The following is a 17,524-nucleotide window of genomic DNA, read 5'->3' on the forward strand; positions in this document are numbered from 1 at the left end:
CTGTTTGACGCTGTTGTCATGTTTTCAGCTGTTTGATTGTTTGGATTTTGGACTGACTGCTGCAGTCCACTGTCAAGAGCCAGACTGCAGCTCTGTCTATCCCAATCCTTCTTCTTCTTCTTCTTTTAACTATTCCAATCCACATGTTTACGCCCTCTGGAGGTGACTCAGAAATGGAATTTCAGCTTGCCGAACACGTTGGTGAAAGTATTGAACGTTTCTAAAAATTTCATACTGAATTCAGTCTTTCACAACGGTATTGAAATTTCAGTCATCATGACAACACTAGTGCGCAGTGTATCCCCTTTCCAATGATACAGCTCTTTGTTTTTGGCACGCAGGGTGAAATATGATAAATCACTGATGCCGATGATCAAATGAGCCTTCATTGAAGTAAATATGCATGGACCGCCACACCAAGTGCAGGTCCATTGGAGTAAATTTGATTGTTTGACGTGTATTCGCCCATCAACGTATGTATCAGTGATTAATAACAACCCCCCCGTGCGTTCAGGAGTGACGTGGCCTCTATTTGAGAGAAAAATGGTATGGGTCGGCATTCACTGGCGAGTAGCTGTATACCATTTAGAGAATGATATGCCGTGATGGGATGTCTCGTCATAAATAATAGTGATGGCACCTCCACATCCTGTGAATGACGTGTGCCATAAATACTTAGCCGGGCCAGAAACAATGGTTCACATCAATCCTCATTCGCTCTTTTTCTCTCTGTATAAAACAAAAGATATATATTATTTAAATGGACAATAAAAACAAATGTTTTTTCCTCCTCAGTTGGCGGCGGAGACCTCCGCAGCAGGGCAGTGCGTGTCGCTCCCTCGCTGTGGTCTCTGCTGCTCTGTTGTTATTTGCTTGTTTACAATCTTTGACATGATGTAATGGGATGGCTGTGAAAGTACTAGCCAGCAAATGGCACAGAAAATAAGACAGTCCTTTATGTCTACCCCCTCCTCTTTTTTTCTCTTTTTTTCCCTCTGTTTTTTTCTTTTTTTCCTCCTCCGCGAACTGGGAATATGTTCTGCATTTGACTGAGGGAACATGAGCCTTGAATATAAGTAACTGTTTTTTGCATTAGGTACTCCCCGGAGGTAGGGGGAAAATATCATGTCCCTGCGTGAAATGTGAATGTGAAATCTAGCAGAAAGAAATATTTATGACCATTTTCTGCTTGATTAGAGCTGGATGACATGCCTTAGGAGACAGTGAGTGGACAAAAGGCAGCAGTGCTGCTTCTGGGCAGATGTTTAAGAAAGAGTTGTTTAGGGAGGAGGGCTGCCTGTCCGGGGGCTTGGTGTGTATATGTGTGTCTGTGGGTGGGATGGGATGGGGTGGGGGGTGGGGGGGGCAGCACAGGGTCCATCACTGGCCTTCTCCTCACAGAAAACACTGCTGTCGTCACAAAGCAAGGATTTTGACTTTGATACTAATGCTAAGTTTAATATCTAATTTGATAATACTACAATACAATACAATACGATACAACAAACAAGAAAAATAGCAAGCAATGTGCTACTACACTTGACTTTTACATACAGGCTTTGATATGTTGGTTCCATGTTTTGCTTCTGACACCAGTTTGTCAACCAGTTTAGCTGAACTGGGACCATTTGATGCAGTTGCCATGTTTTCAGCTGTTTGATGCCGCTGAATTTTGCGCTGTCTTTTCCAATCCTCTTTCCTGTTTAAAGTGCTAATCTGCAAGATTCTTGTTTTTCTTGATGTTTGGCCACATATTTGGTGATAAGTGGTCATTGCTTTGGTGTTTTGTACTCAGTATAACACTGTAAAAATAAATGCACTCAGTGTAGATTGTGACTTCTTATATTTCTTCTGCCTTCTTATATTTATTCCAAATAAGATGCTAATTTCATAAACTAGCTATAGATTGAATTGATATCAATCAGCAATAGAGAGTAACAAAACAGACATTTATCTGTATGAAAATTTTTTTTTTTTCATACAGATTATTACTTTAACTATTCAAGTTGGCACATGTATCCCCTCTAGAGGTGGAAGTGTTGGACGTATATAAAATTAAGTATGTAGTTCAAATTAAATTATAATATAATTAATAATTATAATTCTTTTGCAACAGTCTCGAAGCAGTATTGACATTTCAGTTATTGTGCCAACACTAGAACACACACAGACAGGTCTACATGTAACCTGACTATAGTGGACATTGTGCCTTTCAGCAGAATGTAGAATAAATCCCTCTGTCAACTGGTGGAACTTAACGCTCTTTTGCCTGCACATTAGCATATTTTACATACACCATATTAGCATATTTTACATACAGTAACGACAAGGGTCAATACAAGGATTATTGAAAACCTACAGGGCCCACACATGTATAATGTAGTTGTACGAACATTTAAATGCATAAGATGTCTGGTCTATGCAATTTTGTGTATGCAACTGTTATGCATCCTGAATATGCATCCTATTACCAGGCTGTATGTACTTCGGGGAGTGCGTTAATGTGTGAATCAGTATGTACTCAGGAACGAGAGAGAGAGAGTCATTTCCCTGCTGTCTGCACTTATCGACACAACTTCCCGTCATAGAAGGATCCCTGCTATACCACTTGGTGTAATATTTTTGATAATTATGCACACACTCAATTTTCCTTTGTCAGGCCGGGGATAAACATTTCTGTAATCATCACCACTTGCAACAGGCTTATCCATGTTGTGGCGTATCAGGGTAAGTGCCAACATATAAATAATCAGTTAATTACTGTATTGATGCAATTGTCCTCCTTGCACAAGCAACCCATCTCTGGCAGCAGATTGATTGTGTTTAGATGGAGCCTGTGACTGGGGAGAAGCCACAGCTCTTACAGCCATTTCCTATGGATCAGAGAAGTACAAAATTGAGAGTATGATTAATTTTTCAATTTCTCTCTGCGGATATCTAATAATTGTGCCCATAGATAGCCAAGGGCCCTTATTAAACATTAACATGCAAAAGAAAAGTTAGAATCAGAAAGATGGTATTTTGGATTGAATAATGTAAAATATCTGTAGGGCAACAGCGAAAGAAGCAAACTAGTCCAGGTTTATTCTTCAAATGTTTTCCACCACCGCAATGCCTACTCTTAATTACTGAGCTCTTATCTGCACACTCAACACTATATTTATTTTTCCTCATTGCTAAATGCAAATTTTTCTAACCTTTTAACTTGCGTACATGTCAGTAATTTTTTAAAGGGAATCATTAGAAATGTCAGTCGGAGTCTGCCAGGATTGTGTTTTTAATTGGTATGTAACTCCAGTGGACAGACAAGTTTTTATTTTTTAATTCAAGTTTTTGATAATTAATTTGAGACTGTCTCCAGCATATAAATGCTTGGCTCTTTGATCTGGTAAAGAGAGTGTTGTGAGGCACATGGTTCTCATTAGAATAAATCAGGGCGTTAACTCTTTGCTTCCAGCAGAGAGGCACTTTGCCTTTAAGACGCCGAGCCGGAGAGGAGGTTCCACCTTCGGGTCTCTCTCTCTCTCTCCTTTTCTCTCTCTTTCTGTCTTTTTTCCCCCCCGTCTCTCTCCCTGTGCTGTCTCCATCACTTTGCTCACTTCCACATAATATCATCTTCATCTCAGATAGCTGTGGCACAGGGGAACTGCATTTGTTGATCAAATTTGGCTTGGCTAACACCGACGCCTCCTCCCCTGCAGTAAGGGGATGTGCCTGTAACGCTCGCCTGAGCCCGGCCGTCGCCGGCTGATTGAGTGATTCTGCCTGTCACAGGACAAGATAACCACATCAGTAAATACTCTCTACTCCTCAGCCTCTCGCCACCACACAATCACTACCAGGGGCAGCGCTGCACTCCGCCACACTGATGCATGTTGTGAATTCATTGCCAAGCCTCAGCTGTGTCATGGAGGTCTAAAGAGCCCAACCTGTGATATTTATTTAGTCCGTTCTTCCTTCTATCAACCTTTTCGCATCATAGTTATGATGGATGTATTAAAAACGCATATTCCATATTTAACACATAGCCATACTGTACCAGCTCTCTGCTTCTCCGAAGGGAATTCGGACTCGAGTTACAGTAGGCTCTTCTTCTCGGTTTGATGGAGGTCTCTAGCCAATATCGCACCACCAGACTCCGGTTTCACAATGCGATCCTTTTATATTCCCCTCACTTCAAAACATCGTCGGCATTGAAGACGGATTGAATTAGCCATTTGTGGTGTATTTATCTCAATCTGAGAGTGATTCGGTGCTCTCTGTCTTAGCACTCAAGCTCAATGAAAACAATAAATGGTGTCCTTATCTTTTGGAGTGAAATCAAGATAGGCGCGGAAGGCTGTGAGTTATTTGTGGTTGATTTGGAGGGAAAGGAGAGACAGGAAATGGACACCCATCCTACATTACCGCTCGCCATACGGGGAGGAGAGGGAGAGAGAGACTGAGGGAAGGTTTTTAATCAGCGGAGGACTGTGTTTCTAATGTAAAAGTGTCAAAGATGTGCCTTAGCCCTGCAACGAGTGAAATCTGGTCAAGTCCTGTGTTAAATTGAAAACGGGGCCAGTGGGATTTGGAGGTGAGGGGACAGGGGACTCAGTGGTAGCGGCATCTTGGTCGATTATCACAGTCTCCCCTGCTCTACTCCACTCTTCACTCCTCTCTTCCTCTGGCTGGCCCGCCACACAACCAACAGCACCAAGAAATGCAGAAAAACCAGTCGCATATCAGCAAACGCTTCTGAACGTGTTCGTTGTTGCCATTCAAATTATGTGCCGAATCTTCCCTGAGCCAAGCAGGTTTGCCTCGGATCACTACTGCAGGTGATTCCAAGTCTTTCTACCGCCGTATATCTCATGAATGAGAAACTGCTGTGCGTGCCTCTGTGTCTCCCCGTGCCCTGCCTGTAGCGTCGTCTAGCTCGGTGCGCGCGCTACAGCTGCGTGCCCTGGCATATCCCAGCAGCCTCTCTGGCCGGAGAGAAAAGGATCACTTCCTGGCAGGTGCAGTGTGGGGAGCCGCAGCTCCTGCCTTTTCGCTGACTCGCCACCAAGCGACAAAAACTGAGGGGAAAAAATTAAAGTTACCCACCGCTGTATTTGTGTGTGTGTGTGTGTGTGTGTGTATGTGTGCGGAGTCTATTTTAACCACCTGAGCAGCAGCCAGGAAGCCAGTTCTTGCCCCATATTTCAACCAGATGTTGAGGAGGGGAAGAAAAGCCTCACAAGAGTCCCGCAATCAAAATAATTATCTTTATGGGTGGATGTTTACAAAGTGTTAATGTGATATTGTGCTGGCTGACTGACTGAGGCGGCTTTTATGTGTTTAACATAATACATGCCTCTATCTATTAATAGGTCGACACCCTGGAGAGGGACATTGTACTGTATTGCCATATTAGAGCAATAGTTTTTATTAATGCCTGTACAGTTTTCTTCAAAGAAAAAAAAGAGAACATCTATAGTCAACCATGATCCTCGTTCTGTCTTTCTGTCTCCTTCCTCCTCACCTGCCCACTATGAATCACAGCAGACAGGGCAGACAGGAGTGGATGCGGCCTCTTTGATAGACAGGCAAAGAAGTGCCAGCAGAGATTTGTAGCCACGGGGCAACAGAGCTGCTTTAACCTGTCCTCCTGCCAAGCACTAATCACAGATAGAGGCATAGGTACAGGCTGCTGAGCATATTTTGATCGTAATTCATATTCCATAAGATCACGCTCCTTCTTCGGTTTAATTTTGCGAATATCCATGTGAACGAGCAAGCCTCCCTCTCTGTTTGTGTTTTTATTTATATATTTATCTGCTGACTAGGCAAGTGGTATTGAACGTTACAGTATGTAGGCCAAGATCTAATAGAATTTTCTCATTTGGCTTCAGGGGAGTTTGTTTTTGGAGCATATTAGCTTCTCTGCATCGTAGTTTGACAGACATTTTCTCCCTGGAATGGATGTTTAATTTGAATAATCACAAAAAGTGTGTTCTTTTGGTTTGCGGGGACATCAGAGTCCCAAATGAATAAAGAAGTAAATGAGGGGAAGAAAAACAGGTAATTATGCTGAACCAGTAAATGAATGACCCACTGACCCCCAGTCCTAATTGATTTTGTGGAGGCAAGTCCTATTTATCACCCATTTTGATGTTTTTGTTAACTTTCTATTAGCTTTTTTGATGTAATTAATTGGTTATCTGAAAAAAGAGGCAAGTACTAGAAACTTGCTTCAGAAAAGGCAGGAAATCTGTTCTATTTACCAGCAGGGCAATTATACTTGGCAGCATTTACTTTCACGAATGATGTCACATCCTGGAAGAAGAGCGAAGACTTAACCTCCCAGCAGAGTCACTATACCCACAATGTTGTTTTGTGTTTACTGTAACCATAAATGCATAACAGCATCACGCTGTTGACTGTTTGGTGGAGTCGTTAGGCTTGTAGAAACGCAAATACTGCAAATGAGCAGAAGTGAAACAACGTTGGCAGCAGCTGCCTGTGTTTCAGAAACCGCTCTGCGGGTGTGTGTGTGCCCCGGGTCAGGCAGTCAACCTCACAAACCGTCGCGAATGTGTTGCGGTCAGCGAGTGTGTGCCTAGTTACAATGCGCCGCCGCGTGTTGCGAGCGCACTGTCTGGGTGATGACATGTGCCACTTTACATGTAAATTCTCCAGCGATTCACCTCCAAGTGAACCCACTGAGAGCGATTCTGGCGCTGGCCTAAAGACAGAGGTGTGTTTTTATGACTAGGTGAGGCACGTCCTCTCCAAGGCCCTCAAGCACTGTATCCCTCTACCCTCCCCTTTAATCACTGTATCAGCCGCTCTCATAAACTCCATGAGCTGTGTATTAGTGCGTGTGTGTGTTTGCGTGTGCGTTTGAGAGCGCGCGGGTGTGTGTGTGTGTGTGAGCTTTGTGTGTGTGTCCGTGCGTGTGTGCCCTTCCGTGTTTCCCCAGTTTTTAAACTTAATCAGCAAAAATAAAAGCCGTTGTAAGCTGGCTCATATTAAAGAGGTGATTATTGGTAATAAATACTTTTTTATACATACTTATTACAGAGGCAGTTTTCTTCTTGCGCTTAATGAGAGTAATTTGATTTGCTTGAGAGATTACAGTTTCCTAGAATTAATGCGGCAATCCCCATTCCAAGATAGAGTGAGATCTAAGATTCTTCACAGGTCGTGTGCTGCTAGATGCACCCCTCTCACATAGCAGCTAATGGAGTTGAACAGCAGTCTGTCATTTCCCAGCCCCCCCCCCACCCGTCCTCCCCAGCTCTATAGCCCACATGCCCTTGGTTCCTGCAGTGCTTGTTGTTTAGGCTACTTCTGCTGCCTGTATTTCACTTTGGGTTTGCCTTTTTTTTTCTTGCGTGTGTGTGCGTCAACCCCTGCTATGTATCTCTCTCTGAAAAACAAGGGCATGGTGATTTATTGTATTTATGCAATGTTCAGTCATCAAAGAAAAGATTCAACATCTGGGGAAATTATGCACCCAATTGCACCGATTCCAATTGCGCTCAAGTCGCGTCAAGACCTGTTTTCGTAAAGACGCCGTTGTTTCTCTCCCCTGTCTCTCGCCTCGGTTTAGCGTTGTTTAATATTTCCATCACATGTTTATGTAAGCCCCCTTTAAGCTTAGCACATAACTTAATTTGCGTTGTGATCATCTTCTCCTGCGACGTTTATTGAAGCCTGCAGCTCAGGAGGTCTCTGCGCCTAAAGCTGAAGGTGGCTCAGGCAGATTGAGGGCGGCCAATTCTGTCACCGCGCTGCACTCCGCATGTTAATTAAGCTTTAGGTGGGTTTGAAAAGTGCTTACACTCAGAGGACTTTTCCCATGACTTGTTACTCCATAAACACTCCAGACACTCCAGGCCAAATGAAAGAGGACTCGCAAATCAGACTTGCGAATTGGCAATATTGTTGGCCAGTTAGTCCACTACATGTACTTCTAGACTAGGATTAAATCCTATGTCTCCCCAACTCTTTGTCCCTCTCTTTGTACTGTCTCAATAAAGATTAAAACAATTCTTAAAGAATAAAAAAAAAAAACAAATCCAAAAGAGTGAGGCCCACCATGTGGCACATCATCCGCCTGTGTGACTATGATACATTGCAGTCCAGTGTGACGGGTGATGTGTCTAGACCCTGCTGGAGATTACTCCTCTTTATGGCCAAAGCAATCCGATTTTTTTTTTTCTTCTTTTCTTTTCCCTTCCTTTATTCCTGGCGGCGTGGGATCATATTACCCATCTTGGAATGACTTCAACAGAGACACTGCTATTCCCAGGGAGCTGTCTCTCCCCGCTGCAACTCAATCCATAGCCAATTGGACCGGCCTGTGATTTATAGAAAATCCTCTCCTTTGGAGGAACTCTCCGCTCCACACACACACACTGGGAATTCTCCTCCTGCGGCTCATGATGTGTTAGGTCTCAGGTCAAGACAGTTCAAGGCAGTGAGCATCAGTGGGAAAAGATGCACAGGCGAAAGCCCCAGAAAGCCCTATCAAAAAGCCCTACGGTAAGGCTATTGTTTTAATGCGAGATACCGAAAGCGAAATCTCGTTTACCGCAACAAAGAGGGATTCTGTGTCATTTCCTAATGCAATCAGCAGGAAGTTTTGGACAGATACTCTTCTTAGGCAGATGTCATAACTAATCTATTTCCCAGGGGTCATGGTTTGCTGCGGGCAGTGTCACGCCTGTTGTCTAGTTTACTGATTAGCGGGATTATTCATATAGTTGGGTTACTTTTGCGTCAACAATGAGTTAAGCAGCGGCAAGCTCTAGTGAAGAGGCCGAAGAGCGATCAGCCAACAACACAGGGCATCAGTTTCAGCTCCAAGTACTCAGAGCGTCTCAGCTGTCTGATCAGCCTTCTCCTCAAGCGCTGCTCTACAGTTGCGTATCGTCCGCATTCATCTACATTCCCCACAACTAAATTGTAAGATTTAGGGGTTTTACCGGTCGTATCCGGGGAGTCTCGAGTGTATCGATAAAGTTGAGTCCTCTGTCTATGAGACCGGGGCAGACCGATCTTCCCATTCTAAACAATATGATTCACACATGATAAAATCTGCTCACAATCTTCTAGGTCTCACGCTGGGTTTTTGGAAGCACCCGTTTTCCCAAGCACAACACTCGCGCGCTGCTATGTGATGCAACTCTTCCAACAAAGATGCAATCAGGAGGAGCGGGTGTTTTCTAGCCGTCCATCTAAGCACCCAGCGCAGTTGGCATGCCTCTGCTGTTTCCCCCCGCTTTATCAACTTGACGGAAATTATCGCCGAATGCAGTGGTGGGCATCCCGAGACATCGTGTGCTCGGAAGGAAAGGGGAAGGTCAGGGGAGAGAGGGGCTGCTGAGATCTGCCTGCCGCATTGTTCCCAGATCTTTGGCTTCCTTTTTTCTTTAAATTGTTTTTAGCTCTCATTTTATCCTCCTCTCTTTCTCACCCTTCTCTCTCCTCCTTTCTCTCCATCTGTCTGCCATCTAAATGAAGCCTAAGCGTTGCCTGCTCCCCCGACTGATTTGCCTCGGTGTGACCTCCCTTTAGTGGAGTCGTTCATAGGCAATGCTGAAGTAGAATGCCTGGCGCTTGGCGGGTGGAGAGAAGTGAGAGAGAGACAGTGACACGCGGCTGTGCGCTGATAGACTTTCCACTGGAGTGGATTAAATCAGCATCAGGCTAGTGGAGCTGATTACCCCAATATGAAAATGCAGTATCTTAATGGTACATATTTTCATGAGGCAGCCCAGTTGCCTTTCATTTTGCGGCTAATATGTCTATTCTTATGAGTCATTTACTTCTTTAATTACCTTTAGCAGCAGATGCACAATGGTGTATTAATGTGAATGATTTTTACTGCCACTTTATCATACTGAGCCTGTGAAGTTGAAAGGCGTAATTGAGGTGGAAGAGCGACTCATGAGGGAAACAATATTTAGTTGACAGCTCCTCTTGTACTCTGGGAGGGTGTTTATGAGTTTACACCGCACTAAAGCTGTAATAAACACAGTATTCATTTAATAAATGCTGAATGGCAGGGGACGGAAATGCCTTCACTGAGATTTGCTCAGTTATTGAATCATGACAGGAAGTTGTTTGCCGTGATCAGACAACACCTTGTGGGTGTGTGTGTGTTTGTTCACTTGCATACACCCTTGCATGTTGTTGCGTGTGTCTCTTAATGTGTCTTGTCTCCATGTCTTTGATCAAATGAATGTTTGCAGCAAGCAAAACCTTATTTGCTGTCCTCCCGTTTGCTGCATGTGCATCTTTGACAATCCATGTCATTTGCATGTGCGTACTTGTGTGTGTGTGTGTGTTTTGTCTGCAGCTTGTGTACTTTTCTTAGTGTGTATTTTTTGATCCAGACCACGCTGAATAGAGGCCTTCTTTAGCCATCTGTTGTTAAGCTGCTGGCTAAGCAAGGCTGGAGAATCCAAACAAACGGCGAGCACACAGCAAACGGAAGCTGTCAGGCCCGCATAGCTGAGCTGACCTCGCTGGGCCGGGGGGGCGGGGGGTGACCCCTCTGTACCAGGCTCCGAGCGCCCGAATCGCCTAGTTGGGGCACTGTTTACCCTCTTCTCCGCACCTCCTCCCCTCCGCTACACTCTCCTCTCTTTTTTCTCCTCTCTTTCTATCTCCTTCTCTCTCTTTACCGCTCTCTCTTCTCTCTGCTCGGTCTCTGTTTCCCACTCTTATTCTCTCTTCCTCTCCCATCTCTCCCCCCCTCCTCTCCACAACGCTATCTCTTTCTCTCTCTCTCTCTGTCTCTTTACCCTCTCTTATTCTCTCTTCCTCCGCCCCCCCGCTCCTCTCCCTCTTTTCATTCCACTCCCTCCATCATCAGTCCCGCTCCACAGCCCCCCTCTCTTCCATCTCCACTCACAGTTAATAACTTTGCTTTCCTCTTGTTTTTCTTTCAGTCATTTTTCCCCAAAAAAACATTTGTCAAGGCACTGCATTACCTGTTATGGAGGGATGGAGGGATGGAGGGTGGGCGGGTGGGGGTGCGGGGGGTGTACAAACAAAATGGGTTTTTTATTGAAGTCAGCTTTGGTCTTGTGTAAGTGCACGCACTGCCTTATTGTTTAAATGTGGCTATTTGAAATGTTTAGTGTTGTCATAAATATTAATAGATTAGTTGAAAAGTGCGGCGAAGGAAGGGGAATCTAATGGTTTGAAGTGGGTATAAAACGTTGATTTATTTATGTATTCTACATGAATTAGTTTGGAAATCTAAACACAGGCTGGAGAGTGTTGTTGCGAGGGCCCTGTAATGTGCAAGGTTTGAGCACGGGGGCCTGCTTTCCATGTGGAGTGGCTTTTTGGAAATGGCATTAATTATATACTTACTGGGAAACCAGCCTTTCCCTGCTTTGCATTGCAGATAAACGTCTGTATTACTGGGGGAAAAAAAGAAAGAAACAACGCAATTAATATAAATAGACATGATCCTCGCTGCTTATCCGCTCACATGTTTAAGAATCCTCCCCCAAAATCATATGCATTTCAATTAAAATGACAATTATTTCAAGTGAATTCCATTACTATATGTTAGCATACTCAACACCCCCCTAACCCCATATCTGGTTTCAGTCCCATTGTGAACAATGGATATCAGTTATATCCCCAGCTTCCATGATTTCAGGGCCACTGTCTACAATAGCCTATGTAATTTATGAAATGAATGGCTCAGTGTGCTTACCACTGGCTGTCTGTGGAAGGAAATTAGCCTGCTGTGCTAGCGGCTCACGTGGAGGAGCTAGTGAGAGCAGAACCTGGACTCCTAGGCTTGGTTAGGCTACCGCTGAGGAGCAGAGGGCCTCGTGTTTGAACAGGAAACAGCAGAAGCGCTCAGGACGATAAATGTCAGGTGAGTTGAGACGTGCGATCAGTCAGAAAGTCAAGCAGATAACCTTGACATTTAGGCCATCAGCGCCGAAGCCCCGCGGAGGCTGCGGAGCGAAGCCAGAGGGCCCGGTGTCTGCTGAGCAGGACTACATTAACAGCTAACCTATTAGCCATGTTGTTGCTGGCTGTCTCTGAGCCACACTCTCCTGCCTAATAAACCCTGGTAAACCCCAGCCACTGAGTAAATACACAGTCAAGCACACACACGCACACGCATGCACAAATAAACACACACAAGCACTGAAACATACACAGACACAAACTCACACATCCCGTCTCCACTATCTGAGTGGCCGCAGGGATCCGGTTACACCTGCTTGCACATCTTCTAGCAATTAGGAGCAATCTGCTCGAAACCATTTCACGTTCAAGGTCTTCCCCGGCTGTGGCAGGAGGAGGCGGACGTTGGTAGAAATAAAGAGGTCTCTCTGATGACGGGCCTGAACAAACAACGCCGGCCCCGTCGTTTCTCACAGTCCGACTCCCGACGGTGACACCCTGAGCGAAGCCCCCTCCCTGTCTCTCTTACTGACCCTTTTATCACATTCTTCTTCTATTTGTCTGTCATTTTGAAAATGGGAGATGAGTGGTGTCTGTCTCCTGCTTTGTCTCTCTGCCACACTCAAGTCAATTGGAGTGATTCTCCCGGATCTCCCTGCTCCCAACACGGTTGGATTTGGGTTGTTGGTTGTGTTTGCGACTGTTACTCTGGGTCAGCAGAGTTGCATAGAAAGAAAGAGAAAGCATGAGAGAGAGAGAGAGATCTGAAATGTGTCTAGTTTGCCTCATAGTGGGGAAAGGTGCAGTGAGGGATTCAGCAGAGAGCAGACTTGACTGTGTGGCAATGCTCTGAGCTGGGATTTGTAAGACACCCAGAGCTGGCTTTAGCAGCAGGAAACCCCAAAGCCTGTAAATAATCCACATGTGCAGACTGCACATAAAGACATCCAGTACTTAGCAATTCCCTTATCGCAGCTTGATAGCCCAGGGACATAAGAGGCGCTCCTGCCTCTATTCACTAATATGGTGTGAAAGTAGATGCAGATAAGACGCCTGTTGTTTATTGAGGCAGTCGCGTTAACACAAGGAAGAGGGTGTGAACTTTGAACATATTTGAAATGGGGAAAATAAAAGAGGATTGCAAATGACAAGGATACCAAATTGCACAGTCTTTGTTGCTGATAAGACCTTGTCAGGTGCTGGAGGGTGTTTTCTAATCAAAAGCACCTGGAGGGTTCACTCTGTCTTTGGTGTGTGTTTGTGTGAAAATATGTGTGTGTGCGTAGACCCATGCGCATGTGAATGTACGTATGGTGTGTGGATGTAAGCGTCTATCTATGCAATTGTGTTGTGTTCCTTATCCCAGCTTACACAGTAACAAGCCTGGCTTCCAAACAACCTCAGCTTGAGGTTATAATAGCGCTACTGTAGTCTCAGACGCTTGCACAGATGAAATAACCCACACAAATCCAATTTGTGTATTCCAAAGATGTTCCACCAGTTCGATATAAAGCACATCACAAGGCCCACTTTTTTTTTCCCTTTTCATTTTGTTTATTAGTAAGGCAAACTTCTATGATTATGCATTTAACTCTTTATTGTTGTGAAAACAACAGGTTAAATTAATAATTCTCTCCAGATCTCCATCTGCCGTGCCTATAGCAAAGCTGGCCTCTGTTCTCAGGGCAACCCAGTCACCCGATACCATTATCCAGCTTTGAACTGTTTTTGTATCTGATCAGTTCCACCTAATATTTCTCTTGATTTGCACTATTGTAGTGCCCAGACAACATGCTGTTCCCCTCATCTCTCTGTGCTTTAGATGCCTCGCGCCTGTCATCGGTTGCCAGTTTATCACAGTCGTCTGGAGCTGCTTTTAGACTTGCATGTCTATCAAGCCTCCAATACCTTTTGAATGGGAGATCAAAAGGAGATAAATTCCAGAGGAGGAGTGAGAGAGAGAGAGACAGAGACACAGAGAGAGAGAGAGAGAGAGAGAGAGAGAGTGTGGGGGGGTTAAAGAGAAAAGTGGGTGCTGTGTAAACATCACAGTGACAGTTCACAATAGGTTATTTTAGCCCAGCATTAGGCCTCTCCAAGGCATGCCAGCTCCAGTGGCCTTGTTAAAATACAAACATCACAGCAACATTCCTAAGCCTGGAGCAGGCCTCGCAACACAGGTTCTCAGCTCGCTCGCCTTTTCATCTCATTATTTTTAATAACGACAACGCCTTTGACTCATCTTGTATCTTTGGCTTTTTAAAAGTCACATTGTAAAGTTGTTAAGAGCCAAAGTGTCCAAGCAGTGTGTGTCGTATGTGATTGTTGTCTGGCAGCGGTGTGATTTCCAGTGTGATTTCAGTTAATTTGCTCATGTCAAGATGATCATTGACTATGTTTACACGCGCACGGTAATGTAATTATTGCCCTTACTTTAATTGGAAGAATAATTTGATGAAGCTGTTGACATGAATAGCAGAAGGCTGTTAATTTCCCCGTTTCCATGCAATCTTGCATACTGCCATTATTATTTGAATGAATTGTCACGCGGCCCCTCCGCTAAAAGCTGCATCAGTCATTTCCTACTTGCAGTCATATTGCTCCCATGTAACTTTCACGCTATTAAATACGGCTGTAAACAAATATTGTAACTGTAAAAATTACTAACTGTATGTGGGGGTGAATGTTGCATCTTGTGGAAACAAATAATGCAACTAATATTTATGTACTCCACATGTCTTAATTGCAGTATTAATAATATGTAACCTTAATTAAAGTAACATAATGACCCATGTCTGAATCACAGTATAGTCATAAGATTGAAATATTAGTATGTATGTAAACATAGCCTCTCAGTTTAACAGTGCAGAACATTGCAATGCCACTATTTCCTATGTATCTACTATTTATGTACTTGCATCGACTGATCCTCACAGTCATGAGGCTTGCGGCCTGTTCTTTTTTCTTTTTTTTTTTTTTTTTTTTTATGATGACAATGAGGGAAGACTTCCCAGAAATGTATCTCTTCATCCATGACTCTCTGGACCTCCTATCATATCCTGTTGACTCAACTGCCTTTGTTCCGACACCCTCGGTTGTAAACCCAGACACACCACACACACATTTCACGGTGTGTGTCATCAGTTACACGGCAAAAGACAACAGAACACTTTGTTTACTCTTGAGTGTGCCGTCATACCACACCTTGGGCGTAGTTATGTTTTTTTTCTTCTCATAAACGATCCGTGTTTCACTTAAAGTAAGAATCTGTTTTAGTCATTCAAGTTCAGCTTACCTCTGCAAACGTCTGATACTGTAGTGGGACTTGAAACATTTGTCTGACTGTATTAGAGATCATCAGAGAGCTCTTAATATGAAATTATCACACTGCTTGAGCCACAATATGATATTTGAATCTTAAGGTTCTTTGGTGCTCTAAGTATTGTGATGCTACTGAAGTATATTGTGATTTTGTCAAAATGAAATCAAAAATGAAACTCAAGGCCGTTCAGACTTTCAATCTTTCAATGACCATTTTTTCCATTTGTTAGAACATCATTTTCAAAATATTGCTCTGTATTTATTCATTAAAAAGCCTTCATAATGGGATGAAACAATATCAGCATGCTGCCCAATATCACTACAAGAGCTTGTCACAAGCTTGTGAGGTGTAATATCCCAATGTTGTACTGCGTTGATACTTTTGCCACCCCCTGCTTATCATTAGTTCTGTCAACAGCATGTTTTTGCTTTGATGTTTAAGCTCTTTCTACCATTGCGTTGATTGTAAGTCGCTCTGGATAAAAATGTCAGCTAAATGCCTGTAAAATGTAAATATTGCTGCGTGGGAGTGAATGCCGCTTGCATAGTTTTTATTTTTGATTTCTATACTTTATGTATGAGTGTGGAGCGGCGGGGGGGGGTTCCCCGCCACGAAATTTCAAAGCGGGGACAATTAGGCATGCAGAATGAGACATGTCTGTATAGCATCATTCATCCTTACATGAGAATTGAGAGAAAGACACAGAGAGAGCGAGAGAGAGAAAGTATGCGTGCTTTAAACTTAAGCATGGTGAAACGCCAGGAGTGTGGCCTCTTTTGTAGCCTGTGGTCATATTTATCCCTCATGATGTCATCCGACAGCCTTGCGTTTGGGAGGGTCAATACATACACCCACACATAGACACATAGTGGACCATCAAACAGCTGTTTGCTCCAACTCTGAAGTCTGTCTCCCCTTTCTGTCTTCATATATTGTGTGTCTTTACAATTCTGTGAGTTAACTCTGTCTCTCTGTCTTCCTACTTTCTCTATGCCTTCTCCCTTTAGATATCTCACTTTCACGCCATCTTTCACAGGTTTCACTCACTTGTTCACACGTTCCTCTTAACTTTTTCCTCTTTTGTGCTCCCTGCTCTTTCCCTCTCCCTCTCCGCGCGGTTGCTATCTCCTTGTTAAACATTCCTCCTTTTACTTTTTTACAATGTCTGGCAATCTCTGAACTTATCAAATAATCGACTGGAGGACTTATAGCTCGTCTCTCCGCGAGATGGGCTTGGATGTGCCCCCGACTGTTTGTTTAATTGTGGGAGTAATCGTCTGAGGAACATGGAAAGAATGAGGCCAGTTATTTACCCAGATGGTTTACTGGTGGAGGTGTGAGGCTGGCCAGCTCACTGTGGGAACACAACGCTTGCTTTTCTTGGTATCGCTGGCCGTTTTCATGACCACTGTTTTTTTTCCCCAGCTCTCTCCGACTTTGTTTGCTCTGGATGGCATGTTTGATTATTTATCGTAAGGGAAAAGGGAGTAGCTGGAGCAATAAACATGTGACTGCACTGTATTTTGTTTTCCACTGAGAAGGCCGTGTCCTTTAACAGATATTTGAAGCAGCCATAAAGCCTTTTATTTGCTTTCTAGAAGGGCGTTTGACTGAGCTAAAGGAGGATCAAAAAGCACTGATCAGTGTCTTTGACGGTTTCTGTTTGCTCTAAGTGCAACTTATCAACAGATAAATATTTTCTCTGGATGGTTGCTGTTGATTTTTTTGTCTTCTTTCTGTCTCTGCGTTTGTTTTGTCATCTGATCATTGTTCCCTCTGTGCTTGTAGAGGAATTTGTCTTTTTTTTCAAGGAGGGAAGTATGAAAAGGTCTGTATTAGGATGTTTGTTTGTTATCTATCAGAAGGCCAACAGCACATTGTTTAGGGGGCTCTGATAACAGCCATAAAAGTGTTCTCAAGAGACTATCAAAGTATCTGCTTTTAGGTAGTTTGTTGGACATTTTTTCATCCTATCACTTTATTCTTCCTATCAGGCTCTCCAAGTGGCTCGGCAGATCCTCCTCCAGCAGCAGCAACAGCAACAGCAACAACAACAACAGCAACAACAGCCACCCCAGTCACAACAGCTGCAGTCTCAACAAAACACTGGCCGAAAATCTCCCAAAGCCAGTGACAAGCAGCAAAGCCTACAGGTAAAGTAGCTGTCTTGTCATTCTTAGACAGTGCACTCTCACATTTATTAACTGGCTGGGTGATCTGAGTTTGTGGTTGCGCGAGTGAACTTGTGCAACTCTGTCTAGAACACAGTGTGCGAGAAAGCACAGT

General features: G+C 43.9%; 1 protein-coding gene across 3 annotated transcripts in view; it reads left to right on the plus strand.

Moving 5' to 3' along the window:
* Positions 1 to 17,524, plus strand: part of foxp1b (forkhead box P1b) — a 99,874-nt gene that overhangs the window by 28,002 nt on the left and 54,348 nt on the right. For all 3 annotated transcript variants that reach the window (XM_071520116.1, XM_071520117.1, XM_071520119.1), the window contains exon 4: positions 17,233 to 17,391. In XM_071520116.1, the coding sequence (XP_071376217.1) occupies positions 17,233 to 17,391 (159 nt within the window). The remainder of the gene's footprint in view (positions 1 to 17,232; positions 17,392 to 17,524) is intronic.

This window comes from Centroberyx affinis, unplaced genomic scaffold, assembly GCF_046629955.1.
Source record: "Centroberyx affinis isolate AG114_WGS23_722 - 3 ecotype Tasmania unplaced genomic scaffold, CSIRO-AGI_Caff_v1 ptg000771l_1, whole genome shotgun sequence".
NCBI classification, from domain to species: domain Eukaryota; kingdom Metazoa; phylum Chordata; class Actinopteri; order Beryciformes; family Berycidae; genus Centroberyx; species Centroberyx affinis.